Raw genomic sequence first — 26,914 nt, forward strand, 5'->3', positions numbered from 1 at the left:
TCAGGTTGTCTTGATCTGCAAGGCCACAAACACATACTTCGACGTCTAATAGCAGAAGGCATGATTACTGAAATAGTCAAAGCTATCTGAACAGGCACACACAACGTGCATTTGGAAATTATTTCTTTGAGACTAAGCGGTTGACCCTAGATTACTATTCCACCACTACCGTAAGAAATTTATTCAATAATTGTGATGGAAAACAGTCAGTTACCTGTTTCTGGGTTGGTCCTTTCTTTGTGAAGCGTCCAGCAGAGAAAAATTCCGGGTACTATATAACAAGAGGGGAAAGGGGAAAAAAAAAAGGGGGGGGGACACACACACACAGAGCAAAAAAACCCCCCACAACAGTAAACCAGAGGGGAAAAAAATCTCCAGACACTTAATTCTTTTGTGTTTTGAACACTTACTTTTGTCAGAAGTTTTCTTCCAAAGCTAAACTTCACAAGAAGAAGAAATAAAATGCCAGCAAACATCAGCTTGACAACGGAGCCAAGACCACCTATGTTCCCATAAGCGCCATACTGCACCTGAGGCAAAAACATCTTTTCAGTAATAGAACTTACATTAAGATTTTTGCATCAATTCATTTGTAAAAATAAAGCTACCCTCAAATTAGGATGCAATTGTCTGATACAATAGATAGCTGATGAAATAGGGCCTTAAGCGATTGCCTTAGTTCTACACAACTCTCCGAGTAACGCTTCACTTTATAATTCATTATGAGAAGACAATACAACTACAGAACGGCGAGGGAGCGAGCATGGCAAACAAGAGAGGAAAACTTTACAGAAAGATGTGTTTTGGTATCTGATTTCAGGCTTCTTTCCCAACATCTTCCTTTCCTCCGCTTTGTGCTTTAGTTTAAGAGAAACTGAGGCCTTACTTTAGAGTTCTGGAATAGCAACGGCAAGCCTCTCTCATTAGTAGTTTCCAAGGCTATCTTTAGAGAGCTCTCTCACCTTCATCCCTTAACTGATGCCTGTGATTCTGCACAGCTGTTACACAGATTGTCGGTGCTGCTCTCCTCTCAGGAAACCATGGAAAACAAAAACTAAACATCTTTTCCACCACCACCACCACTGCACACTGCCTTTACTCTGCACACCAGAGACCCAAGCGACAAAGAAGTCTCCAGATAGAAATGAGCAGCGTATGAATTCTTCATCAGAACGTTTACTACATCATACTGACCTGACTGTAGTTACACAGACTACAATGATGATGCTTTTCGAAGCTCTGCTGATACAACAAAAAAAAGCCTCTGCACAGCAACAGTGGCAATCAAAGGATTTCACCTCTGCTGTACTTCTATGGGTCAATGGTGCCTTCATTCCTTCTTTTAAGAGATTGTTTAGAGTTGTTTCTGAATGGAATGTATATACAGCTTCTTAAAAAATAAAAGGGTGGGATCTGCAGGTGTCATAGGCTGCCATCTGTTGTTTTGTAATCTCCCAATTTAGAAATAAGCAAAAGAGGTGGGAATAACTTTGTTCATTTATTATTTTTATTTGGCTGAATATATATTTGTTTGAATATGCATATTACATATGTGTACGTATACATATATATTAAGATGGTCCTGCACTTGAGTCACAACAAAGAACCTGTCCAGACAGGTTCTTTAGACCTTCTGACTGGATGCATTAAACATTGGACATCTGAAGGTAATAGTTCTTACGTTGTTTTCGTGTTCTATATCTTTTCGCTTGAAATTGTTGATTCATTTCTTTTTTGTTTTCTTTTTTTAAAGAGCAGGCAAGTTCTGCTGCTAATTTACGGTTTGTTCTTGAGTGGACATGGAACAAAGTGATCTATACAAAAGATGAATTTGACCAAATATGTGAGTACTAGCGCAGTCGTGCTGCAAACGTAAAGTCGTTCTTTCTAATTGAGCTTATTCAGTAATCTGCCGCTATATGAGATTGCACGCGGTTCTTGAAGTGTACTTTGAAACTCTGAAATTGCTCTGGAGGCTAACGATTTAATATTTGTTCTTGAAAAGGTGTTCCGCTGTTTGATGGCTCTTGCAACTTCGTTGACCCGCAGGCATTACAGTCTCTTCAGCACTGCCAGTTGCTTTTGAGCAGCCTTCGCACAGTCTTAAACTGTCTTCCAAGAGAAGCACAAGAGCTTACTGAAAAAGGTTTGCAATAGTATTCCTAAATCTTGGGTGTGTTTTGTAAAGATTTGGATTTATGCTTGGGTTGTAACGGTGGAAACATGAGCTTGTGTTGGTTTGGGGGATTGGAAGCCAGTCCAATTTAGCTGGGAGAAGGGGCTTAAAGCTGAGGAGTTGGGACTACCGCTTCATATGCCTTGAGTTCAGGGCAATAGTGTGTTGTGGAGTTCATGCAAGTGGGTAGGGGAGGCTACATTCAGCAAGAAGCTGTGTAAGCAAGTGGGCTGAAATTGCAGCACCTGCATGTGGCAATGCTGAAAATTCTTCTTTTTAATTCTTAGCTAGCAATTTATAGTTGCAGGCAAATGTTGTATTGCAAATTGCTAAAAAATATAAAGGAAGCATAAATGAGTAACGTGTCAAGTAAGTTACTTGAGTTTCTATAGCTTTTTCTATTCTCAATTGTTGTTGGCCTATTGAGGGGAAAAAAGAATATCCCTTTGCTAGAGCAAAAATCTCTGCGACGTGTAAAACAGATGTCTTATTCATGCGTGTATTTAATAGTTCGGGCTTTATTTTTTTTATTTTAGCCTTTAGTGAATCTGGTTCTTTGTAGGGGTTGCTTTTTGTTTTGGTGGTGATTGTGGTTTTTTCCTTCCCATAAGAAAGTGATACGGAGTGAAAAATGCAAAGACAAAGATTTCTGCCGTGTTATTTTTATACTTTCTCTTGAGGATGATGAAGGGAGTTTTGTGAAAAGGAAAGACATTGCATAACAAAAATCATCTCACGCTTTTTTTCAGGTTTAACAGACTTGACAAATAAGCAGGTGGTAACTAGCCTCCTTTCTGTGTATGCACAAGTGGTCGTCTGGTTCTGTCGATCCAGTCTCCTTCCAGAGGGTTTAGGTAAGCATCAACTGTAATACATTTGCAACAAGGAGAGTGTCCAGTAAGTGATTCCTATGAATGCAAGCTTAGCCCTGTTCTTGTCAACGTGTCGTCAATAACAAGTCGTGTGGGTTCAGTGACAGCGTGTGCTGAAGTTCTCCTGGTGAAACTGAGATTGTAGTGGTTTTTCAAATACATAGTGTAGAATAATGCAAGCAGTTTCTTTCCTGGATGGTTTTTAGAGAGAGCAATATGCCTCTGACTTCAAGGAGTTGCTCGTGTCCACAGCTTGAAAGACTTGGGATTTTAAACAAAGTACTGTTAAACAGCAAATACTGGAACGCCTGTTTTTATGGTAAAAGCATTACCTGCATGTTTTGAACTGTTTCTTTATTTCTTGCTTGAGGAAAAAATACACCTTGGAAATCCTTCTTTATTTGGATGCATTATAGATTCTGTTGTCAGCCTTAGTTGTCTCACAAATGCTCACATGACACGTTTAAAAGACCATTCCCTTTGAGAGTTGTTTTTTTTTATAGTGAACTTCAGCTTACGCTACACGTTCTGAATGCTACATCACCTGTAAACTTGAAATGGCACTCGAGACAAGAAGGAATTGAGTCTTGGGTCTTGCATCTCTTTTAGCAAAGGCAGAAACAAGATTGGCTTCTTTCAAAGTTGGAGGCTTGCCTGTGCTTCTCGACGCTTAGCGTGCACAATCGTCTGTCTTTTTAGTTAAAAATTTTAGTTTAAAAATGTGGTATTGCTTCTTTAACTTGCTTTTACTTTATTGCCTGTAGACGATGATACACATTTGTCTAGACCTTTCTACAATTATCCTCTGATTCAGAGCTACTATACTGGTCATCGACAGAAACTTGAGCGTTTATCAAGGTAAGCTGTACAGCAAAACTCTAGAACACTTCCACTGCAACTTCACCAGTGGAAGTGAACGGCTCTTCTATCAACAGTTGTATTTGCTATGCTTAATGCATTTGCGGGCACTACTCCTTGACTTCAGTGATGCATGCGTCCTGTTGAAGGCAGAGGTTACTTTGCGTGTGTTACAATGTTTATAAATACCTCTGCGTAGTACCATTTGCTGGTATCGTCGGGTTTTTTGTGGCGTACTTAATTCACTGGCTCATCTGTATCATTTGTCACTACGGAAAAAGGTCATGCGATCAGGAGAGGATCAGTCCTCTCCGGTTCAGCAAAGCACGCCGTTCACAGCACAATTGTTTTGGACACAGAAGAAAGTATGTTTTAAAAAAACCCCATCTCTCTTATTGGCTAGTCATAGCTGGTGATAATTGTATTGGCCTAAATCTCCTACTCACAAGTACATTTGTGTAATTTAATAAGACAGTCAGAGTTACACGGAGTTGGCACACCTAGCACTCTCCTGGCGATTGGATAAAAGTCACCTGCTAATGTAAACTCTCTTTCCTGGACTAGCTTGCTAGCATATAGGTGATATGCCTTGGATTGGGTGATCACAGATTTTCCTTTGGAAATTGTACTGAAAACTAATTGAAGAGCTAAAGAAGCTTAGGCTGTGGCACTGTGAACAAGATGCTGCCAGATGAGTTAAGGTGGAAGCTGCAGTGTAGTAGGTATTGACTTTCAAGTTCATCTTACTTAGCTTACTTCTCAAGTAACTCACGTACAGGCTCATGTGTTCCTTAGAAGCATACAACCCCTCGTGTGCTTCTTCTGCTTTCTATCATTGGGAAATTGAAGGGTGGCGTCGCAGGCAGCAGAAGACTGTGAGGGACTTTTGAAGAATGTAATTTTTGAAAGTTCAGCCGTCTGTGATTGTAGTGGTGTGTGTATAGAAACAGAAATGCTGCTTAAGATGATACTAAAATTTACCTGTATGCTCAGCTCTCTGCACATAACTTTTTTTCAGGAACAGCAGTGAGACGCTGAGAACAAACCCTGAAGTGTCCATTATGTTGTCTCACAGCTGTGCATTGGAACACTCCAATTTGAGGCATTAGATTTGTGTTAAAGAATAGTCCTGGTATTTTGATACTGTTGCGTTTCCTCTGTTAGCCAGTATGAGAGTGGTCATTTTTGGCCCTTAAAAAACTTTGTTTACGCTTCCTTGGTATTACCAGTAATACAACAAGAAAGGAAACCTGGCAACTAAAAGGTCATTGCAACGTTTCCCTTAGTAAGAGAGCTTTCAGGATTTCTATTTTGACCTCCTTTAATAATTCAATAGGAGCTACCAAACATCTTTCACCTGCCTGAGAAATTTCTTTCGTGTGCATGTCAAGTCCTAATCATGCCTTTGTATGTTTGTTACTTTCTTTGACTCGTGGGAGCTTTTTCTTTGTTTTGACTGGAGGAAACCTGTTACGCTGAGAGGCTGGAATTAGTGTTTTACTCTGTCCAATCCTTGCTACCTTTTGTTCCAGAGGAAAATGGGATTCTGACTGCTTGATGATTGATGGAATGGTTTCCCAGTTAGGAGACCGAGTTGAGAAGTTGTGGCGGAGAGATGGAGGAACTGGGAAGTATCCACCTGCTAGTTTACATGTGAGTGTTATGGGCACTGAAAACCACCACCACCACAACAAAACCCCCCAAAACCCCACCCAAAAGCCAATGACGTATGAAGGACAGGAGTTTTGAAAAAACTTTGGTTTTTTTCATTTCAGGCACTGCTGGATCTCTATTTGCTCGAAAACATTGAAGAAAGCTACAAACATGCAATTGTATCCTTTCTAGTTATTTTTATTACACCTTCAGTAGATGCCCGTGAATGTTCTTCAATGTTTGTCCCCTACGTGTTTAATAACATTGTTTAATTTGTGCTTCAACCATAATGCAAGTGAAAACATTTTGTTTGGAACTAAGTCGTAGACAGAAGCATTGCTTTATTGCTTTGTACTGGGAATTTTTCATGATTTTTTTGAATTTTTTTTGCAAAGTCTTTTCTGAAATGAGAAAACAGGTTTACTAAGAAATGTGAAAGATAAAAAACTCCCTCAGTTTTTCTCAACATTTAACACAGGTTTTAATTTTTTAAAGCACCCGTATCTGTAGCAAATGGCTGCTTACTAGGGTGATGCAGTAAAACGTGCTGCTTCAGAGCAAAAGCCTTTCTAACAGTGCTTTACCAGGACCTGATTGTTGCCAAAATCATGGCTTTTCCAGCCCAGCTAACAGGGCTTGCTTTTGTTCTGTTAAGAGTGCAGGCACACAGAATAATAAACGGAGAGAAGAGAGAAGTCATTGGGCAGAAACTTATTTTTTAAGCTGCTGAAATATACAGAATTGCTTTGGTTGTTTGTTGCCTAACCCGAGAGGGGAGCCTGGAGAGCAAGGGGTTTAAAAAGGGCTGCACCCCAGAGCTGTCTTATTACAATATGTCCCTCAAAACGGATGTCAGAAAGAGAAAATGACACTACCAATGAGTCATCCACATACTCTTTTACATCCCGTTTTCGTCATTCAGTGCTAAGCTCTATGGTAAGGACACCATCATTTCCCTTGGTTTAGGTACTCTGGAAATGAGGGGAAAAAACAACCGCAGGATTTGTTTGGTTTACTAATTAAGCATTGGATGTTCAGATGTTTTGAATGTCCAACTGGTAGCTCCGCTGACTAAAGAGGGAGCCTGAGTTTAGAACCAAAGTGAAGTATTTAAACACCTCAAGTTAACCTTTTTGAACGCCTTACAGAAATCAAAGAGTAGTTCTTTCTGGCTGTTTATTCCAAAGGCAATTCTGTGGTGAGGACCTGCCCATCTTCAGGTCATAAGAACTCAAAATGGCAAGACTACGACATTAGGATTTTCTGCTTCCTACCACTTTTGTATTCTTATTTCCCTATGTTTTGCTAAATTAATGGATCAAGTTTTGGTCTTACACATTTATTAGCCTTAATTAGATACGTGCTATCAGACAATTTACTTGCTGCTAGATATCCTGCATTCCTTTCCGAATACAACAGAACCTTCAATCGACTCCTTCCCAACCGCCTTTGCTATCCCTTGGGGTCTTGTTAAGCTTATTCAAGGTTTTTGGCTGCTAGATCACAATGATTACGAAGTAAGTATGTTACACTTTAGTTAGACATACATTACAGTCCAAGGCTGTCATCTAGAAAAGGCTTTTAAAACATTGGTGCTTAGCTGATAACAGGTGATAAAACATGAGAAGCTTTTTTGTAATACTGCCACGCCATCTTCAGCAATAAATGATGATTTGAAATTTTAATTACTTTGACAGGAAATTGATTAAAGCAAAGAAGAAATCAACTCGAAGAATGCTTGATAGGTGAATTTTCAAAGCCATCCGTTTAGGTTGTTTTCAGCAGACCGGTTGAGCACTTTCTCAGAAACAGTGGTTTAGGTCCTTTACACATTAAAACTAGGATCCTAGCAGCACGATTGGAGACAGAAGACTGCGAAAGTGACTTTTCAACCTAATTCATCTTCTTGCTGATGCTGAAGGTTCTTCTTTGCCTGTCACAATGTTAATAGAATCTGTGTGGCTGGGAGAATATCTTACTAGTTAGCAATGTATTTATAAGAAGTGATGTTTGTATACAGAGCTTTGGTTAACCTAGAGAAATGTGAATTACTCCTTCTAAAGCACTCGCTTTGTTCTATATGGCTAACGGGATTTTTCTTCTGCAGATGATACTTAAGCATTTTTATTTACAGGTCCTGCATCAAGGATGTCCTTAGTTAGTCACCTAAGTTTACTGAACACACATTCACCCTTACTTAAGAAACTGTTGAGTATTTTTGTTGCACGCGTGTATGCGCATGTCTTAATACACCTGACCTCTAACTTCTACAGAATGCACTGGCCCTGCTCTTTCATCCAGCTACAATGAAAACTGTGTCATGGCAACACGTGAGAATTATTCAGTCCCTCATGTGCCAAGGAGAGCATAGGCGAGCCCTCAGATGCATACAGATGATGAAGCCATCGACGTCAAGCAGTAGTGAAGTGCGGCTTTTCCTCACTGTGCTGTTGTCCAATAGGTAAAGAAATATATCCCACCATTTTGGCATTCAAATATTGTGGAAGGTGGAGAACAAATGCTACAAATCAGGATCCCCTAAATTGCCTTTAAACTTTGAATGCCGTAATTTGGGGGCATCTTTTTGGTTATACTAGTAATATTCCTCTACACCTCAAAAAAAATTAATGACAGGTGCATGGTGGAGGCGTGGGGTCTGCTGCAGCAACACGCCACGAAGTTCAACAGAGAAGAGCTGTTAAAACACATGTATGAAACCTGTCAGGAGATGGGACTAATGGAAGACTTACTGAAGCTACCTTTCACAGGCGCTGAACAAGTAAGTGTGGACAAGGAAAAAGATCTTCATCACCCCTTTGAAAAGAGAAGAGGCAGAATCATCACAGATTTTTGAAATGTGTTATTTCTCATAGGAGTGTTTGGAGAAGTTTTTACAGACCAATGCTGGTGTTCAGGATGCTGAATTTCTTTTAGTCCACCATCTGCAGCGTGCCAACTATATCCCAGCACTGCAGCTGAATCAGTCAATGAACGTTACTCTTATGGTAAGCGTAAAAGTTCGGTCAAGTGTGCAAGTTTCTGTTAGGTGTTACTAACCGGTTTTGATAGTACTCAATAAAAATCCTGCTTTGTTTTTGATGCCATTCTTTGCAATACTAGGAATAAGTTTCTACACCTGAAGTTACAGCTGAACCTAGAAGTTGAACAAAAGATTTCACTACTCCAAAACTACGCTGTGAAGTTATACATTAACTGTGACAGACCACCGTTGACTCCACCTAAACTAGTTTGTTTGCATCTGAGGCATAACTATCTATCTTTTCTATCAGCCAACCTTAGCATTCAGTTATTCAGATACGTATGTTATGTATGGTTTAGACGATTGAAAGTTGTTGGTGTCACGCCTTTCTGTGGAATGAAGAGTATGTTGTATGTCCTCTCTCGTATCTTGCACACAACTTTATTCTTCTAGCTGAGAGCAGTCTGGATGCCAATCCACAGGTAAAATTTGCATGGTGGGGTTTTGGGGGTTTTTTGTTTGGTTTTTTTACCCCCCCTCAAGTCACAGCATGAGCTCTGCAGTTCCATTTTACCACTTTTATGACAGAAATTCTTATCTAACTTCCGTTTCTCAAAATAGCCAGATGAAATTTTGTGTTACGTGAACTTCTCTTATGGATCTGTGATGCATTTGCTCTTTTCCGGAGCCATAGTTTTGCAGTGAATCAAACTTAGAAGGTGGTCTTGGAAGTTTTAGGTCCTGCACTTGAAAACTTTCATCCAGCCAGAAGGTGTGTGTAGGTAGCTTTTTCTTACTCGTTTTAATAGTCACATCGTTTTGTGCACATAATTTGCAGTTGCCCTGTACATTCCGTCATGTCGGACCCTGGTGTTTCAGGAAAAACAAGGCAAAGCCTGCTATGTTGTCAGCCGTTTGAAAATTGCAGGTGCTAACAAGTATATCAGAATAAGGTTCTGCAGAGTGCCAGAGTTGTTTTAACCTAGAGCTGTAGGTTCTGTGATTATTCCAGTCTGCCTTCCACTTTGCTAAAACGGCCAGGTGAACTTGGTGTGGGCTGATGGGTAGAAGGGGCTGCTGTTGTGTGCACTGGATGTATTTTCCTGCGTCTGTAGAGGAAATTGAGTCACTCATTAGAAATAGCCCAGACAGTTCTGTGCCATCAACTTCTTGTACTTCGTTAACTTCTTGCTTTCCGCTTTCCCTTCATCAGAATGATCGGGATCCTCGCTTCAGAGAGAGAGCAGTTGCCAGAAATTCTATATTAGACCAGTATGGCAAGATCCTTCCTAGAGTTCAAAGGAAGCTGGCTGTAGAGAGAGCCAAGCCTTACCGTTTGCCTTCATCGGTCTTAAGAGAAGGTAAGTTTTCGGGGGGGAAATAGAATGGACAACTGACCAGCGCTTTGATTACACAAGGCTGACATTTTTTCCCTCTGGCTTTACAGTCGCAAGACCAAAGCCATTATCAACACTAACAAACCAAGCTAATGCAGGAAACGTGCATACAGGAGCAACTTTCCTCAGTAACGTCTTGTCCAAAATTGGAGAAGTACGGGTGGGAAACGAGCAGAAAACCAGTTTCTCACAATGTGAGAGGTAAGCAGCCTTTGAACAAAGTTTAGTCTTGAGCTACACGTTTGGAGAGAGAGAGAAAAACCCATGGGAATTATGTTAATGTTTTGGAGGGTAGGTGCACCTGAAGAAAGCTCCGTTTGGCTTTTTTGCGCAGGCAATATATAACATTTCAGAATCAATTCATCCTAAGTAATAGTTGGAGAGAGAGTTTTTCTGCTCTGAGAATCTCATCTATGCAAGTACATCTATTTACATTCTGGTAAATGTGTTTACAGAATTTACGACAGCTGAAACTAAAACTAGGATCACCATCAAGGTACTGGTGTACAGACTTTGATAGACTTGATTGTGTGATCAAATAGTAATCTTTTACCACCTCCTGCCCAGTTTCTGCTTCGTTTCTGCCTTCTCTCCTTAAAACTAGGCAGAATTAGAAAGAGCGGAAAAGAGGCTGCTAGCTGTCAGATGATTTTCCTACAGGTGGTATGGTCAAATAAACTTGAATTGTGGTATGTTTGGCCTTCAGGGGAATGAAAGTCAGTTACAGTTTCCTTTCCATTCTAGTCCTAGAGCTACAGAACCACCAGTCATAACACGTCCTCTCCCTGACGCAGAGTTGCCCGATGCATTTGTTGGGACACCAGTTACACAGTTTTCCCCAAAATGTTCCAGCTATAGTAGATCCACAGAATGACGATTTCAAAAAGGTCTTGCTTCTCATATACGCGTGTGTGTATACTTTCTGTGTTTGCAAAGTGTTCTGTTGGCATTTAGTTTTGTATCTGTTAAAGAAAAGGCCAACTTGGGGACACAACGAGGTGGAGAACTGGAAGCGGCCCTAGCATTGAAATGTAGGTGAATTTTCTTCTGACATGAGAATTACATCACTTGTGCAACTTGCAATTGGATTACTCTTGCCTCAGAGGCAGTGTTTTAGGAAATGAAGTATGAAAGGTAAGGAAATAATTCCAAACAAGACAATGGCTGTAACTTGTTCACGGGCCTGATACCTCACCCCAACAGTGCACTTCTTGTTCATTGAATGCTTTTGTCATGTATCCTCTCGGATTTCTTGAACGCAGCATGATTTCTTTCATTTATTGATTTATGTTCATATTTTAAATTGTGTATCTTAACAGATTGCCGGATTTGGTGGTTCGTCCTGTTCCTTCATGTCCTGCAGCACAGGGTGGTAGGTGGCAGTCGCCATGCAGGGCTTCTGCTTCATTCACGGCATCCAGCCCATTGAGATCAAATATGCACGGATCCATCTCGCAGAAGAATTTCCCAGGAGCATCAGAGCTGAACTTACTAGAGACTCCTCTTGTGGTTAAGGTCTGTATTTTAAAAAAAACAGTAAGAACCAACCGAACCAAAAGCCTGTAAACTTTGTTTAAAACGAAACCACCAAAGTATTTAGCACAAACGCTGTTGGATTCAAATTGGGGAATATTTTCAGGAGGCATGGGGTTATTGTGTGTACAGTCCTTTTGGAAGCGGCACGTTGGGAACAGTCTTGAAGAGGGAAAGTCTAGTTCTAAGTTAATTGCAGGATGCACGTTGTCCCATAGCTTCGAGAAATACCCTTCTTTTTATTGCATGGAACAAAGTAAGTCAAAATTGGACTTTTCAATAGACTTAGGTACTTAAAGCTGCAATTTGTAGCTTAACCATCTCATTAGTTCAGTGCTCAATAGCTCTGTAGAGTTTGCCTTGCATACCTACAAGCAAGAATGTATATGCTTTGGTTTCTTAATCCAGTTAAGTGCATGACAGCTAAGTGATGTCGGTTAAGTGATGTCAGCCTCCGTCAAATTCAGTGATGGCTTTTTGCAGTAATTTTACTTATTAATTGTTTGTGTTAAGCTGCATTTCCCTTCACTGGCAGCAGACTCCTATCATGCAAGGAAATAACATTTGACCCATCTTCTTGGTGCTCATCTTTTGGCCTTTGCCTCCCTGCCCAAAATAGTTGTGATCTCTCTGAACTAGAACCTTTTCCTCCTTCTTAAATATTGTCCATATCATTAAGCTAGTTTCATTATCCTCTTTTCAAGCCCTTTCAATAGTGCAAAATCTTTTTTGAGCTGAGGTTAGAAGACCGGAATGCTTCTAGATGAGGAGGTGTAGGTAGTTTTACAGCAGTGTCACTTAATTTAATCTAGCGTGCGGATTGATTAATTAGTGAAAATAAGCTGTTGCTTTGCTGATTGCCATTTCGCAAGGCAGTGTTTTCAGTCCCTGTATCCGGGGTAACATTTGAAGCTGTATGCCTTTTAGAAGAGCAATGCAGAAATTGCAAAAATTACTGGGATGGGAGAGAACATGGCAGACAAGAAGATGCCGTATCTTTGTTTCTTCCGGAAATTAATTTGAAAAAGAACATTGTGTGTTGGCATTGAAAACAAAAAGGCCAAAAGAAACACGAAAAGCATGGGGCTTTATCATTAAGAGTTTCGTACCTTTGGAAAAAGAGCAGTGCAGAGGCTAAACTTTGTCCTCTCTGCTGGTACAAACTCAGTTTGTAATTGAAACTAATGCTTTTGACAAGTGATGTCTTCTGGTTTGAAGATTTAACTGGGTTTAAAGTAAATATGTTTCTTTCTTTTCCTAGAGAGCTAAAGTTTTGGCCACACCTGCTTCTGCTTCTGCTATTCCTGGCTTTACTCCTCGGTCTATTCTCAGATCCAGCCTTCGCACCACCCCCCTAGCAACTCCCTCTGCATCTCCAGGACAATCACTTCCTCCTCCTCTACGAGCAAAGAAACCTAGAGTATCCTTCAGGGAAGAGAACTCGAATGCAAAATGGACCGTTGGGGTAAGCTGGCCTGTAGTTGGTGATTTTTACAGTTAAAGGCTTCAGAGACTGGGATTTGATTTAGATTTTTTTAAAGTTTGCCAAAACTCCGTCTATTGAGAACTGGAATAGCAAATCAGAGTGGCAGACTTGAATTTGGTCAAAAAAGGTTATGATGTTAGAGCGTCTGTAACATCACGTGCCTGCAGGAACATATTCCTAATAAATACCAGTGACCTTGGCGGTTTGTACTCAAGCGTTGTTAGGAGCTGTGATTGTTCCAGATTGCCAGTTCAGCTTCCCGCTATAGCTTTTCAAAGGGCGGTAGGGCAGGAAGGTAAGGAATACAGATTGAGGCCGTTGTTTGGGTTTGTTAAGCTTTGTGAATTAAACATCTTTGAAAGCAACAAAAGTCATGAGCTGCATTGACTTTCGGTCTCTCTTTTTGCAAGGCAGCGTTTACTTAATTGATGGTAAAAATAGGCTCCTGATGAAGAGAGCTGTACTGCTGCCTGTTCTCTAGCCCTAAAGTTCTCGGGTTTGCTTCTTGCCTTGCACCAGGGATAGCATTCGTATAGTAGTCAAATGAAGTCGGTCCGTCTGAAAGTTGCCCCCTTCTGCTCCTCCTTTTGTTCTGTCAGTTGGATTCCCTGATTCAGCTCCTCATGCAGTTGCAGGTTTTTTGGTTAAAACGTGTTTTCCTGACGTCTACACTTTGTAAAATACAAACTTTAAAAGGTTGTTCACGTGGACTGAAACACAGAAGTAGCGATTCTCCTGTTCTCCCAGGTTTTTCCCCGTTGTTCTTACTTCCCCTGGGGCTGATGAGTTATTTGGATTCATTGTGGATGTCCTCTAAGGACCCTGTAGAGTAGACTGTCAATTTCCTGTCAGATTATGCTCACAGGAAGTAATAAGAGTTAGAGTGAAACACAAACTGAAAGGTAGGCATGCCACTAATAGCTTGGTCTTAAGCAACAGAAAGTGCTTTTCAGTGTCTTCTTAGTAGCTGGTACAGTGCTGTGTTTTGGATTTAGTGTGAGAATAATGTTGATAACACGCTGATGTTTTAGTTGTTGCTAAGTAGCGCTTATCTTAAGCCAGGGACTTTTCAGTTTCCCATGCTCTGCCAGCAAGCAGGTGTGCAAGAAGCTGGGAGGGAGCAGAGCCGGGGCAGCTGACCTGACCTAGCCAAAGGGGTATTCCATGGAACGTCATGCCCAGAATCTAAACAGGGGGGAGTTGGTCAGGAGGCGCGGATCGCGGCTCTGGCATTGGTCAGCCGGTGGTGAGCAATTGCATTGTGCATCACGGGTTTTTTTCCTTCCCCCCCAACCCCGCTCCCGGTGGGATGGGGAGGAGAATCGGGAAAGAAGGCGGAACTCGAGGGCTGAGATAAGAAGAATTTTGTAACTAAAGTAAAATATAATACTAACAATAATAATAATGAAATGTAATAAGAAGAATAGTAATAAGAAGAATAGTAATGAAAAGGAATATAACAAAAAAAAGGAAGGAGGGGACGGGGAGTGAGGGAGCGGCTGTGTGGTGCTTGGCTGCTGACTGGGGTGAAACCACGACAGTTGGGCAAAGGTCTTCACACATCGATTAAATTATCTTGGGCATCTGAGTCACCTGAAATACATAAGAGATACTGCTTTTGTTCTCAACCTAAAAGCTTGAGTATCTCATGTGGATGTAGAAGGAAAGAATGATTGCTCAGTCCAGGGAACTCCAAAACCTCAGATGGAGGGATTTAGAATACATGTCTTGCGTGATGCAATCCAAGCGATTCCTTGAAGTGCGGTGTTAAGTTGTCAGATGTGACACCTGGCCAGTTTGACTAAGTGTTGCGGTCACAACTGTCATGACCGAAACCTTAAACTCTTTTTTTTTCCTTCTCAGGAAGACGTGCGTTCGGGTGCGAAAGTGGAAATGCTTGGTACTCCTAGGAGAAGAACAAGAAGAGTTCCACATGCTAAACCAGAACAAACGGATACTCGTGAGCAAACACCTGCACAGCCAAACGAGGAGTCAGCCACACCCAGGACTCCAGTAAGGACAGGGCGTCGGGGCAGAAAGAGACCATCAGTCCTGGAGGAGAGCACAGGGGAGGAGGCCTTCCCCCAAGGACCTGGTGGCAGTCCTTTGCTGCTTGAAGACGTAAACCCATCAGGACGTGCTGAAACATTAAGAACTGCGATGGATCGTATTGCAAGAATATGCCCAGTCTGCAACTAAGGCCGCACAGAACAAAGTACTTTATTCCCCCACCAGAACTTCCTCTCACGGAAGACTACTCTCAGGGTTGTCAGCGCAATAAATTTCTTTGCTGCAATTTCATCTGTTCCCACGTAACTAACCATAAATAGCTTAGGTGTTGATTTCTGCTGGGGAGAAAGCAAGCTACAGGCAGAAGCCAATCCACAGTTTCTCGTGAGTTGTCAGGCAATGCTCGTAACCCCTTCGTCTAGGCCAATCTGAAAAGACTATGAAATGATAGACTTTCAAGTAATAAGATAGCATTTGTTTCTTACTTTGTTTGCACTTTTGTCTTCTGTGCAACGCTTCCAGGTTTCCATTCCAGGAATGCTTGTTTCACCAAAGTAGTCAAGATAATGAGTCTCTTTGATATGCTTGCAGATAGATGTACCCTGGTTCCTTTTGCATTAAAGCCGTTCCTAAAATAAAATGCATTTTCCAAAGCACTGTGCTGTGTGGATGGCCAATATGGGAGGTAGAGGGAAAAATGCAAGTGACGCTTCCTGATGTGTCCCTTCGTTCAGGTCCCTTACTCCTTGGCTGTGTAGCACCTGGCATGGTTCAAGAGGAGGCTTATCCCACAGCAGTCACTGGTGTGGTGTGCATTGCTGTTGAACTTGGCTTCAATCCAGACTAAACCATGAATTCTCAGTGAATGACTGATTGCTTGTATTTGGATACCGCAATTGTAATCTTAATACAGAGAGAGAGAAGGGTGCAGGAAATAGGTGTGTGATTTCTAGGAACACCAACAGCACAAGCATACATGACCCTAGGGATCCAGGGCACAGGAAAACCTTTACTTTGCATCTAGCCTTTTGGTCTCATAGCGGCTTCCTAAAGGGCGAGAGTGGTACGCTCAGCTCAGCAGGATCCAACACTTACGCAGGCCGGCTAAGATTTTATGCAAAGAACCACCTAAAAGCAGGTTTAGCTAAGACACAGTTGTAGAGCGGTCAGTCCTTCTATCTCCCAGTATTAACATTCACCTAAGTGTGATGCAAAGGACTGGCGTTTATCACTTTACTGGTTTGAAGCATTATCTAGATTTTGTCTGCGTTTCTGTCATCCTGGAACTCAGTATTACTCTCAAGCGTGTGTGCAAATCTTGATTCCTAATTGAAACTCTTAGTGGGGGCACGCGTACCGGACAGCAGTGCTTGCCTATGCATTTGCTTGCTCCTCGACGAAGCAAGATGCACTCGATCGTTTTTTAGAGAGAGCTCTTCCGTGATCTAGGTCAAGGAGTGCTGGAGAACGCCTGGCAAGGTTATAAGGCTACTATACTCATTCGTATACTAGTCAAATGAAGTTGGTCCCTCTGACAGTTGCCCCCTTCTGCTCCTCCTTTTGTTCTGTCAGTTGGATTCCCTGATTCAGCTCCCATGCAGTTGCCAAAGTAACGTACCAAAATCAGGGGCAGAACAGGGGCATGTGCTGGTATCTACATGTATGGGCTTTCCGTACGTGCACTAACAATTTGTCATCATCTGTCTTTGTTAGACCTTTTATTGCCTGTTATAAAGAGCTGCTCAGTTGTAACAAGAGGCTCTCTCTCCTCTATGAAGTTCTTACTAATAATGCCAGTGTGGCCAGATTAATTTACTTGTTCCATGCTACAGGCATAGTGAACACTAAAATATTTTAGTAGTGCATACAAGTTGAAACGGATATTTCCAGCTACTTAAAACTTCTTCTTTTTTTTTTTTTTTTTGGTTAAAACACGTTTTCTGACGTCTAAACTTTGTAAAATACAAATTTTAAAAGGTTGTTCACAGGGACTGAAACTTAGAAGTAGAGATTCTCCAGTTCTCCCAGGTTTCTCCCCGTTGTTCTTACTTCCCCTGGGGCTGATGAGTTATTTGGATTCATTGTAGATGTGCTCTAAGGACCATATAGAGTAGACTGTCAACTTCCTGTAAGAAAACTTTAAACTTTGGGGACGTAATTGTATTTTACCCTGTTAGATGCGGAGTCGGTGGATTTGTAGTCAGTCCAGAAAGCACTGCAATGTGGTGATTACTGCCGGTTGTGTCTACAGCTTGTCTTGTAAAACCCCTCACTTTGTTCATGGGTGGTGGCAAACCCTTAGTCATGAATAGAAATATCGGAAATGGAGCGTGTGATTGCATACACTGAATACTCTGTTCTCTGTCCCTTAAACGCATAAACTTTTATCTGTAGTAGAGAGTACATTGGATGTTTCGAGCTTTCCATTCAGTGGTGACCTGAAAGGAAAAGCAGCATTTCACTGTCCTCAGTTTCACCTCGTTCAGTCTGACGTTAGTCTGTTTGGTAATTAACAATGCATTAACAGACATTTTTAAACTTCAGCTTATTGAACATAGTGCAGTTAAGGCACAAACCGCAGAAGAAGCACCTGAAACATCACCATATAGTGAACCACATACATAAGGAAATCTCCAATACAGCTATGATACTATAGAGCAACAGTCTGCACATGCTTTGCTGGATAATAAAGATGCTGAATGTGATGCAGCAGAGGGAGATGGAGAGGTTTTTATATCTCAGAGTAACTTTCAAAGCTTTTCGAAGTTCTACTGATACAACAAAAAAAAGCCTCTGCACAGCAACAGAATTTAATGTATTTATCCTTCCCAAAAATCATGAAGCCTACCTTTCCAATATTTCTGAGACTCAAGGCTTCCATTCCCTACAAATACGCACCCAGAAGTCAGACAGCATGAGAACCCTACGAGAGACACTCGTAACTATTATGCTAGCAGCAATACGCAAGCTCATCAGGCAGAGTATCAAGTAGTACAAAACAGGCCCGTGCACCCAGAAGAACCTGGACCACATCAGGTCAAGCAGCTTCCAAAGGTCATCAACAGAACAAGCCTCCTTCTTTACAGCATGAGCAAAAGCACATCGCAGGTCATGACCATTTACCTAACTACAGAAACCCTACTACACAGACCTGCACGAAGAACAGTTATCGCATAACGGAAAGATTCGTTGAAAATGGTAATAAAGCCATACTATACCAATAACGGTAACTTACAGGTGTTTCCTGCAACTCTGTGTGCAAATAACGCTGAGACCGTTTCACAACGGAAACATCAGATCCCATGAATGGAACAGAGTACTCTTTCAATTCCTGATCGTAAAACACAAGTCCTCTGCAAATGGGGAAAAAAAAAGTCAGAAAAAATGTTCAAATGTTCACGCAAACTGAAAGAAACTGATCATAACGGCCCTACCAATACTGGCTTTTTCTCAAGCATTTTTGTGACATTCTCTCTCGTCACTGAAAGCAAACCATTCCAAATTTATCCCTGGCTCAACTCAAAATTCCAGCCACTATAGCAGGGGTGAATTCCATAACCAAAATAATATTCTCCTCACATTTCTTTTCCCCGTCCTACTGATCACTCCTGAAATCAAACGCAAAAGTTTGCCATGTCACAAAAAGTCTCTTAGAACAAGTTAACTGGGAGACCCAGTAAATGCTGGGGCATGTTCTTTTCTCAGTAAAATACAAACACATCGCTAAAACAGAACTTAGCTGCAGGTGCTTACTAGACGAGCATCTACGTGTTCATATTATACTAAAGTCCTAAATGCATCTTTCTAGGATTTAATAGCATCTTAACAATCTGTATCGTAAATACTGGAACTGTTAGAAGACAGCACGTTTCACATCTTACGCTTCTTAGACCTTCTTTTAAGTTTTGCACCAACTACTGGAACAGGGGCACAGCCTATCCTTTTTCGAAGCTTCCTCAGGTTGTCTTGATCCGCAAGGCCGTAAACAGCTGACTTCCAGGTCCCATCGTGTACACAAGAACCCTGGTGACATACCGTGAAACAGTAATTAATTCCGTATCTAAAGGTTTCGTGTATTATTTTAATAATGACCTTAGAATTATTACCTGTATTACACATTATTACAATTATTACATACGTGCATTATGATGACGTGCATTAAAGTACAGTGAAATGGGGCAGGTTGACCTTGGCTGAACGCCAGGTGCCCACCAAGCCGCTCTACCACTCCCCTCCTCAGCAGGACAGGGAGGGGAGAAAACAAGATGGAAAAAAACCCTCGTGGGTCAAGAGAAAGGCAGTTCAATAAAGCAAAAGCAAAGGCCGCACACGGAAGCAAAGGAAAACAAACGATTTATTCTCTACTTCCCCTCAGCAGGCGATGTCCAGCCACCTCCCGGGAAGCAGGCCTTCAGTACGCGTAGCGGTTGCTCCGGAAGACAAGCGTCGTACTAACGAATGCCCCCCACCCCTCCTCCTTTCTCTTAGCTTTCATGGCTGAGCAGACATCATATGGTATGGAAGGTCCCTTTGGTCAGTTTGGGTCAGCTGTCCTGGCTGTGTCCCCTCCCAGGATCTTGCCCACCCCCAGCCTACTGGGTGAGCGGGGAGGAATGTTGGAGAGACAGCCTTGCTGCTGTGCGAGCACTGCTCAGCAGCAGCCCAAACACTGCCGTGTTATCAACACCTTTCTAGCTACCAAGACAAAGCACAGCACCGTGAGGGCTGCTGTGGGGAAAATTAACTCCATCTCAGCCAGACCCAATGCAATCTCCACCCCTTGTTCCATACGATTTGCGCCATGCTCGGGTCCCCCATAATGTAATGCCGCTCTCTCTCTCTCTCTCTTCCAACCGTCCCATTGTATTTAATTCGCATTACTGAAATCCCTTCTTACCAACACTTACAACTTACACTACATACTTAAACCGTCTTTATACCCAACATACACATTTATACATTCTCATTAACTACTATCCCCTGTCCTTTAACAGACAGCTATTACTCTCCCGTTCCATGGGCTTCCTCCACTCCTCCAGATGTTCACAAGAACAGGCTATGACTTGGGCCCCATCTGTCAAGATGGGTGCTCAGGACAGGAGAAGCCGTACGTTCGATTGTGGGGCACCAACACCGGCCTGGTTTCGGTCATCGCTGCATTATTTTAATAATGACCTTAGAATTATTACATACGTTACACATTGTTACAATTAGTACCTATATGTGTTCTGATTACATGCATTGAAGTATATCGAAACAACCTCCCCCCCCCAACCAAAAAAACCCAAACAGCCAAACACTAGGATTACGGGCAACCCACTCTGTATCTGTTCTACTTGACTTGTGCACGAATCCTTCCCACAGCTCTGCAAAAACTAAGTATTTCTTGAAACAGCCTAACACAACAAACTTTAGGGAGACAGCCTACGCAAATGAACCTTACAAAAGGGTGCTCGCTTGGGATACTTGTAGCAGCTCCTAAAGAATCAAGTTCTGAGGCTCATCGTCAAAGAACTGCCAGCTTGTTCCTTGGTCTGAATTAATTAACGACAGTTATTCAACGGGCTACGGTGATGTTACACAGATACCTCCGAGTTTCCAAGAAGGTGTACACCAACCAACCTCAGGCCCAGATTGCACCCTCAGGAAACTTTCGACAGCAGTTAAGGTACCTTGAAGGGAGGAGAAAACATTCCTTGGCGTATACAGTCATGAGTTCACAAAGCCAGAGTACCCTCTGGTAGACTCCAATAGCAGGCCACTGACATTATTAGTTGAAAAGGCAGAGTCACGTCTTTATCTCAAAGTAAAACAAACTAAGATTAAGTCCCACAGCTATTTTAGTTAGCAAGTACCAAATTTCTTACGTAAAGTACTTCAGTAAGGGTCACTAATATTATCTTTACTCATTACATTTTTCATTTGTCTTATCTAGTTAATGAGATAATGTAAATAATCAGTGGGGGGGGGGAAAAGGAAAAGACTATGAAGAGCCGTATTTAGTTTTCCTCCAAGTTTCAAAAGAAAGGATGACGTAGGCTGTGAAAAACGAGACGGACTTACGGGTTTTGGTAGACCTTAACTACAAAGACAACCCAAACCAAAACAAACCCATAAACCCGCAAAAAACCAAACCCACACAAGCTATCCCAAACCACTTAATTTTAGCACAGCTTGTGTTTTGCAAAGAATGCTTAGTTGTGATCAACAGCAAAACAATACAACTCCTCCAAATTCTGCTTTGTTTTGCTTTGCTCAGTGCCTTCTGAGATTGTACAACTGTACTTGTATGGGCAAATTTCAACATCGCAAGCAACTGCAGAGACAGGTGATAACACCATAAAGTCAAAATAGGAAGAGATAAAAGACATCTTTATTCAAAACGAGTATCAGGCATCAAATTATAACCCCGTGAACAACCAGATACTCATTTCCATGCCTCTCCTCTCCCTCCAATCAGATCCAGATTGAGTTTTAGTCAACTGAAAGCTGATGATACGCTCCAGTGCAAAGCAATCCCACTTCGTAGCAGTTCTAATAGTACACAAAAGCAAACCATTTGGATACTCTTATCAGCCCTTCCAATTGAAAGTCAGACCTGATGAACAAAGTATCCTCATTTGAGATGAGGATCAAGTACTATTGGCATAGAATTAAATCGTCTCACCTCTTTTCTCAAATATATTTATCCTCGTTCAGCTACTGTCCAGCTGCTCTTAAACAAAAAGGCATCGCATGGCACTGCCTATCTGCTTACGCTCACGCAACAGCTCCTCAGAGCTTGCGGTAGAAAACAAAAACTTAGGAAACCTGATTACCCACCAATTTCCGATCCCTTTCCCGCAGCCTTCCTGTCGCCGCTGTCTCTTCCCTACAAGATTCTCCCTGCACAAGAGGCAGTGTGCTGAGGCTTGCCTAGGGACGTCCACGCGCTGGCTCAACAGCCCGCTGCTGACAACTGAAGGTTCTGTTCTCTCAGTGAGCAACACTACCTTGAATCCCTCCTCCACCTAATCACCAATTCTCTCCGGTCTGATGGGAATACGATTGACTTTCAAGGTTTTAGCTACCGCATTTGGTTGAAACAGGTCAGCTGGTAAAGGCAGGCAAAAAGAGAGACTGAGAGAGCTTCCACATAAGCACTGCTGCTTTAGGAAATGGGATGAGAGCTGTCCTGGTTTCGGCTAGGACAGAGTTAATTTTCTTCCTAGTAGCTGGTATAGTGCTGTGTTTTGGATTTAGTAGGAAAAGAATGTTGATAACACACCGATGTTTTTAGTTGTTGCTAAGTAGTGTTTATACTAAGTCAAGGATTTTTCAGCTTCTCGTGCCCAGCCAGCAAGAAGGCTGGAGGGGCACAAGAAGCTGGGAGGGGACACCATCAGGACAGCTGACCCAAACTGGCCAAAGAGCTATTCCATACCATATGACATCATGCCCAGTATATAAACTGGGGGGAGTTAACTGGGAGGGGGGATCGCGGCTCGGGAACTAACTGGGCATCGGTCAACGAGTGGTGAGCAATTGCATTGTGCACCACTTACTTTGTATAGTTTAATTCTTTTAGTATTGCTATTGTCATATTATTATTATTATCATTATCATTGTTTTTCATTCCTTTCTGTCCTATTAAACTGTCTTTATCTCAACTCACGAGTTTTTTTTCCTGATTCTCTCCCCCATCCCAGGGGTGGGGGGCAGTGAGCAAGCGGCTGCGTGGTGCTTAGCTGCCGGCTGGGGTTAAACCACGACAGAGCATAATCCGCATTTCTTTTTCAGCATAAGGTCACACTTAAATACCGTCACCTTTCAGCTTGTCTCTGGTGTACAGTACTCCCATATCGGCTGGTATAGAGTCAAAGCCACAGCTTCCAATGACATACACTCCCTTTTCCGCAGCTGTTCCGTCGTATTGCAGGTACATTCCTTCCAGAAACTAGAACACAGTCAGAACAACTATTTTAAGCAGACCTCCAGATTTGGCCACAGCCAGTATTAGCCATCAGCGCTTTACTGTCGTATCCTAGCACCCTACATACCTCAAACCACTTACAAGCATCTTTAAGACAGATACCTATTATTCCTGGTTTATGGTATGAAACCGTCACAGCAGTGCAAAGAAATGTCATCTACACAAAATTCCTACGTAGAATCACAACCGAGACTTGAAGCAGCGCTCAAAAATTTTGCATCTCCAGACAGAACCCGAGAGGCTCTTGTCTAAAAGTAAGAGAACTATACAACCGATACACATTGATGTACTTTAAAATGGTTAATGCAGCTTAAAACTGTAGCTCAGGAGGCACCGTTTGTCTTTGTGTTCAAAAACGTCAGCAGAAACATGGAACACGCTAAACAAACGCTCCTTCAGCAGATCCTCGATACAAAGGAGCCTTTTTCTACTGTCACATACCCGGGGTTCTCCACTGACGTCAATGCAGCTGGCACTATTTTCAACACAAGCTTCTACCACAGGCTCTCCAAAGAATCTGGACTATACAAGGAAAGAACACCACAAGGAACAAAATAAAACCCACCCACCACAACTCCCCCAACCTGCTCTATCTAACCTATGCATGCACAATAAAAGCAAACACTTGCTGTTTTGGCCCAACCCAAAACTCCTCCCCACTTCACAGTCACTTTCTTAGGCTGCCTGGGAAAGACTTAACAAACCAAACCCAACCCAACCCAACCCAACCCCAACCCTGCTGTATTCTTTCAGTGAGAACTGCCCGTGAATCACGCCACCAGAAATCCTGGTGGGACATCTTCAGGCGACGACAGTACACGGCTGTACTTTCGGCTCCACTTCAAAAAGCTACGTTTCATCTGGACGGCTCCTGAAATTCCGCAGCCCAGCGGCAGGTTTCCCGGTAGCCGTCGCAGCTCTCCCTGCCCCGGGGAGCAGGGAGCCCAGCCGCACGCAGCCGAGGAGCGGCGGCGGAGGGGCAGACGCCGGCCCGGGCTCTGCCGGGAGCCGCGCCCGGCGGACGCCGGGGGAGCACCGCCCGGATCACCGCACTCACCGGGCCCACGCAGTTGAGCACCAGCCGGGTCTGCCTCGCCGTGGCGGCCAGCGAGGCCGCGTCGCCCACACCGCACAGCAGCACGCCGACCTCCGCCCCGAGCGCCGCCTTCCCTGCGCACCGGAGACCGCCGTCACCGACGCCGCCCGCCGCGCCGACGGGCGCGTCCCGTCCCGTCCCATCCCGTCCCGTCCCTCCCCGGGCCGAGCCGCCGCAGCCGCAGCCGCCGCCGCCGTCGCCGCCGCCGCCGCCGCCGCCTCCCCGGCGCAGCCCCGACAGCCAGGCGCTTGCCCCGCTTCGCCCCTCAGCGCTTCCCCTCACACCCGCCCGCGGGCGGCTCCCAACGGACGGGGCGGGACATCGGGGCCGCACGGGCCCCGCCGTCCCCGGACCGCGGCGCCGCGCCACACGACCCCCAGCCGCGGCCCGTACCCAGCCTCTCGGCCGCCCGCTCCAGCACCGCCTGCAGCTTCTCCCGACGCCGCCCGGCCACGGCCCAGCGCAGGGCGCCGCGCAGCTCCCCGCCGCCCGCCGCCCGCGCCACCTCCTCCACCACGAACTGGCCGGTGAAGCCCGAGGCCCCGAACACCACCAGCTCGTAGGGCCGCTCGGGCGCCCCGGCCCCGCCGCCGCCGGCCGCCGTGGGGAGGGGGCGCCGCCATGCTGCCGGTCATGGTCATATTGACAAACCCTCCTCTTTGGGCTTGCTCTTCTCTCCTTTTTCAGCCCCGCTCACTACCTGCAAGCTAGTACGGATGAAAGTCAACGTACCTTAGGAGAACCGTACGCAGTCGGCTGATCTTTATAATAACCCAGGAAAAAAAGACAAAACTATTCCTTAAACTCCCAGAAACAACTACTCCGCTTTTATTTCACTAGGGGCGCTAAGGCTTTGAAAGCAAGACCACCACAAAGTAACAGCGCCTATCCCTGTCCTGGTTTCGGCTGGGACAGAGTTCACTTTCTGCTTTGCCGGATAATAAAGATGCTGAATGTGATGCAGCAGAGGGAGATGGAGAGGTTTTTGTATCTCAGAGTAACTTTCAAAGCTTTTCGAAGTTCTACTGATACAACAAAAAAAAGCCTCTGCACAGCAACAGAATTTAATGTATTTATCCTTCCCCAAAATCATGAAGCCTACCTTTCCAATATTTCTGAGACTCAAGGCTTCCATTCCCTACAAATACGTACCCAGAACGTTCCACCATTACCATGAGAAATTGATTCAGTAAGTGTGGTGATTTCAGTCCTTCTATGCCTGGGAGATCGCTGATTGCCTTCTTGCGTCTCTACAGCAACTAAGCCGACAGCCTTCTTGGGTGGCCCCTTCTCAACAGCTGTCTTCCCCCTCAGGTCGCGTACACGGGCTTCCAGCTTCAAGGGGGGTTCACCATCCCACTTCCTTATGTCCTCCCCCTGCTCACGCAGGAAGAACCAGAGTGCGCCACGCAGCATGCGCCTGGGGCTCCCTCTCCCTGTGCCCGGGGCAGGAGGGGACTGACTTCTTGGGGCGCCCCTGACAGCCAAGGCGCTGGCCCGGAGGGATGAGGAGGGACAGAGATTTTCTTCAAAGTTTTGGAGCCAAGACGACACTCTCTCCACAGTTGGTGTACCCATAGCCGGGCGATACCTCGCTGCCAAGCTGTTAGAATATGACGCTGGGGCACTTTGAATCACCTTCCTCCACATGGCCCGTGTGCACAGGACATCCTCTGGATCTCTGGAGACCTCACTGTCGTCTAGATCGCTGTAGATGACTTCCAGCACCGCTCATTCTCTCAGGTACTGGATGCCTTCATCTGCGGTAGTCCACTTTCCTGGGGAGTTCACAAGATCTTCCCTGAAGGGATGGGTATCTTGCCCTCACACTTGAGAGGAGCCGTCTCCAGAGACTGCAACTTGCTGCCTCCTTTCCAATTCCTCTCTCAATCCCCCGGTTTCTAGCGAGGGATCCCAGCTGCTGGGCTCCCCTACCTTCCAATTGCTGACTGCCGGCCCTGTTACCCCAGCACCGGAGCAGCCAGGCAGCAATCCGCTCACCTGGCTGGCAGCTCTCATCTTGCCGCATGTCTCGAAGTTCTGATGAGGTCAGGGACCAGGTAGTTTCCGCTTCCTGTCTGAATTCTCTCACTCCTTCCTCCCATTTCTTTCTCAAAGGACCTTTTTTCAAAGCTTCCTCAGGTTGTCTTGATCTGCAAGGCCACAAACACATACTTCGACGTCTAATAGCAGAAGGCATGATTACTGAAATAGTCAAAGCTATCTGAACAGGCACACACAACGTGCATTTGGAAATTATTTCTTTGAGACTAAGCGGTTGACCCTAGATTACTATTCCACCACTACCGTAAGAAATTTATTCAATAATTGTGATGGAAAACAGTCAGTTACCTGTTTCTGGGTTGGTCCTTTCTTTGTGAAGCGTCCAGCAGAGAAAAATTCCGGGTACTATATAACAAGAGGGGAAAGGGGAAAAAAAAAAAGGGGGGGGGGACACACACACACAGCAAAAAACCCCCCACAACAGTAAACCAGAGGGGAAAAAAATCTCCAGACACTTAATTCTTTTGTGTTTTGAACACTTACTTTTGTCAGAAGTTTTCTTCCAAAGCTAAACTTCACAAGAAGAAGAAATAAAATGCCAGCAAACATCAGCTTGACAACGGAGCCAAGACCACCTATGTTCCCATAAGCGCCATACTGCACCTGAGGCAAAAACATCTTTTCAGTAATAGAACTTACATTAAGATTTTTGCATCAATTCATTTGTAAAAATAAAGCTACCCTCAAATTAGGATGCAATTGTCTGATACAATAGATAGCTGATGAAATAGGGCCTTAAGCGATTGCCTTAGTTCTACACAACTCTCCGAGTAACGCTTCACTTTATAATTCATTATGAGAAGACAATACAACTACA

General features: G+C 43.8%; 2 protein-coding genes across 2 annotated transcripts; one reads left to right on the plus strand and one right to left on the minus strand.

The window, feature by feature from the left end:
* On the minus strand, positions 1-26,062 carry LOC127014087 (saccharopine dehydrogenase-like oxidoreductase). Its single transcript, XM_050893150.1, has 11 exons — positions 26,035-26,062; positions 24,427-24,657; positions 23,995-24,107; positions 23,379-23,459; positions 22,772-22,901; positions 20,588-20,637; positions 18,858-18,988; positions 18,201-18,318; positions 411-530; positions 215-271; positions 1-45 (listed from the first exon to the last, which is right to left on the minus strand). The coding sequence occupies exons 1-11, from the start codon at positions 26,060-26,062 to the stop codon at positions 1-3; spliced, it is 1,104 nt and encodes a 367-aa protein (XP_050749107.1).
* On the plus strand, positions 1,577-15,615 carry LOC127015027 (protein ELYS-like). Its single transcript, XM_050894737.1, has 16 exons — positions 1,577-1,667; positions 1,754-1,843; positions 2,006-2,146; positions 2,926-3,030; positions 3,813-3,906; positions 5,439-5,559; positions 5,682-5,738; positions 6,930-7,076; positions 7,833-8,020; positions 8,194-8,338; positions 8,433-8,564; positions 9,753-9,900; positions 9,987-10,137; positions 11,256-11,451; positions 12,731-12,934; positions 14,819-15,615. Exons 1-16 carry the CDS (start codon positions 1,577-1,579, stop codon positions 15,152-15,154), a joined length of 2,346 nt encoding a protein of 781 aa, XP_050750694.1. The 3' UTR covers positions 15,155-15,615.
* Positions 26,063-26,914: the final 852 nt, after the last annotated feature.

This window comes from Gymnogyps californianus, chromosome 3 (genome assembly GCF_018139145.2).
Source record: "Gymnogyps californianus isolate 813 chromosome 3, ASM1813914v2, whole genome shotgun sequence".
Lineage (NCBI taxonomy): Eukaryota > Metazoa > Chordata > Aves > Accipitriformes > Cathartidae > Gymnogyps > Gymnogyps californianus.

Bases quoted from the DNA above. Each gene is read 5' to 3' on its own strand.
- LOC127015027 (XM_050894737.1), top strand. From the start codon at position 1,577: ATGGTCCTGCACTTGAGTCACAACAAAGAACCTGTCCAGACAGGTTCT. The intron at 3,907-5,438 runs GTAAGCTGTACA...CTTTTGTTCCAG, and splicing joins AAACTTGAGCGTTTATCAAG to AGGAAAATGGGATTCTGACT. The intron at 8,565-9,752 runs GTAAGCGTAAAA...TCCCTTCATCAG, and splicing joins CAATGAACGTTACTCTTATG to AATGATCGGGATCCTCGCTT.
- LOC127014087 (XM_050893150.1), bottom strand. From the start codon at position 26,062: ATGCGGCAAGATGAGAGCTGCCAGCCAG. The intron at 18,989-20,587 runs GTTGGTTGGTGT...GTATGTCACCAG, and splicing joins GGGTGCAATCTGGGCCTGAG to GGTTCTTGTGTACACGATGG. The intron at 531-18,200 runs GTAAGTTACCGT...TTTTTGCCTCAG, and splicing joins CAGAGTTGCAGGAAACACCT to GTGCAGTATGGCGCTTATGG.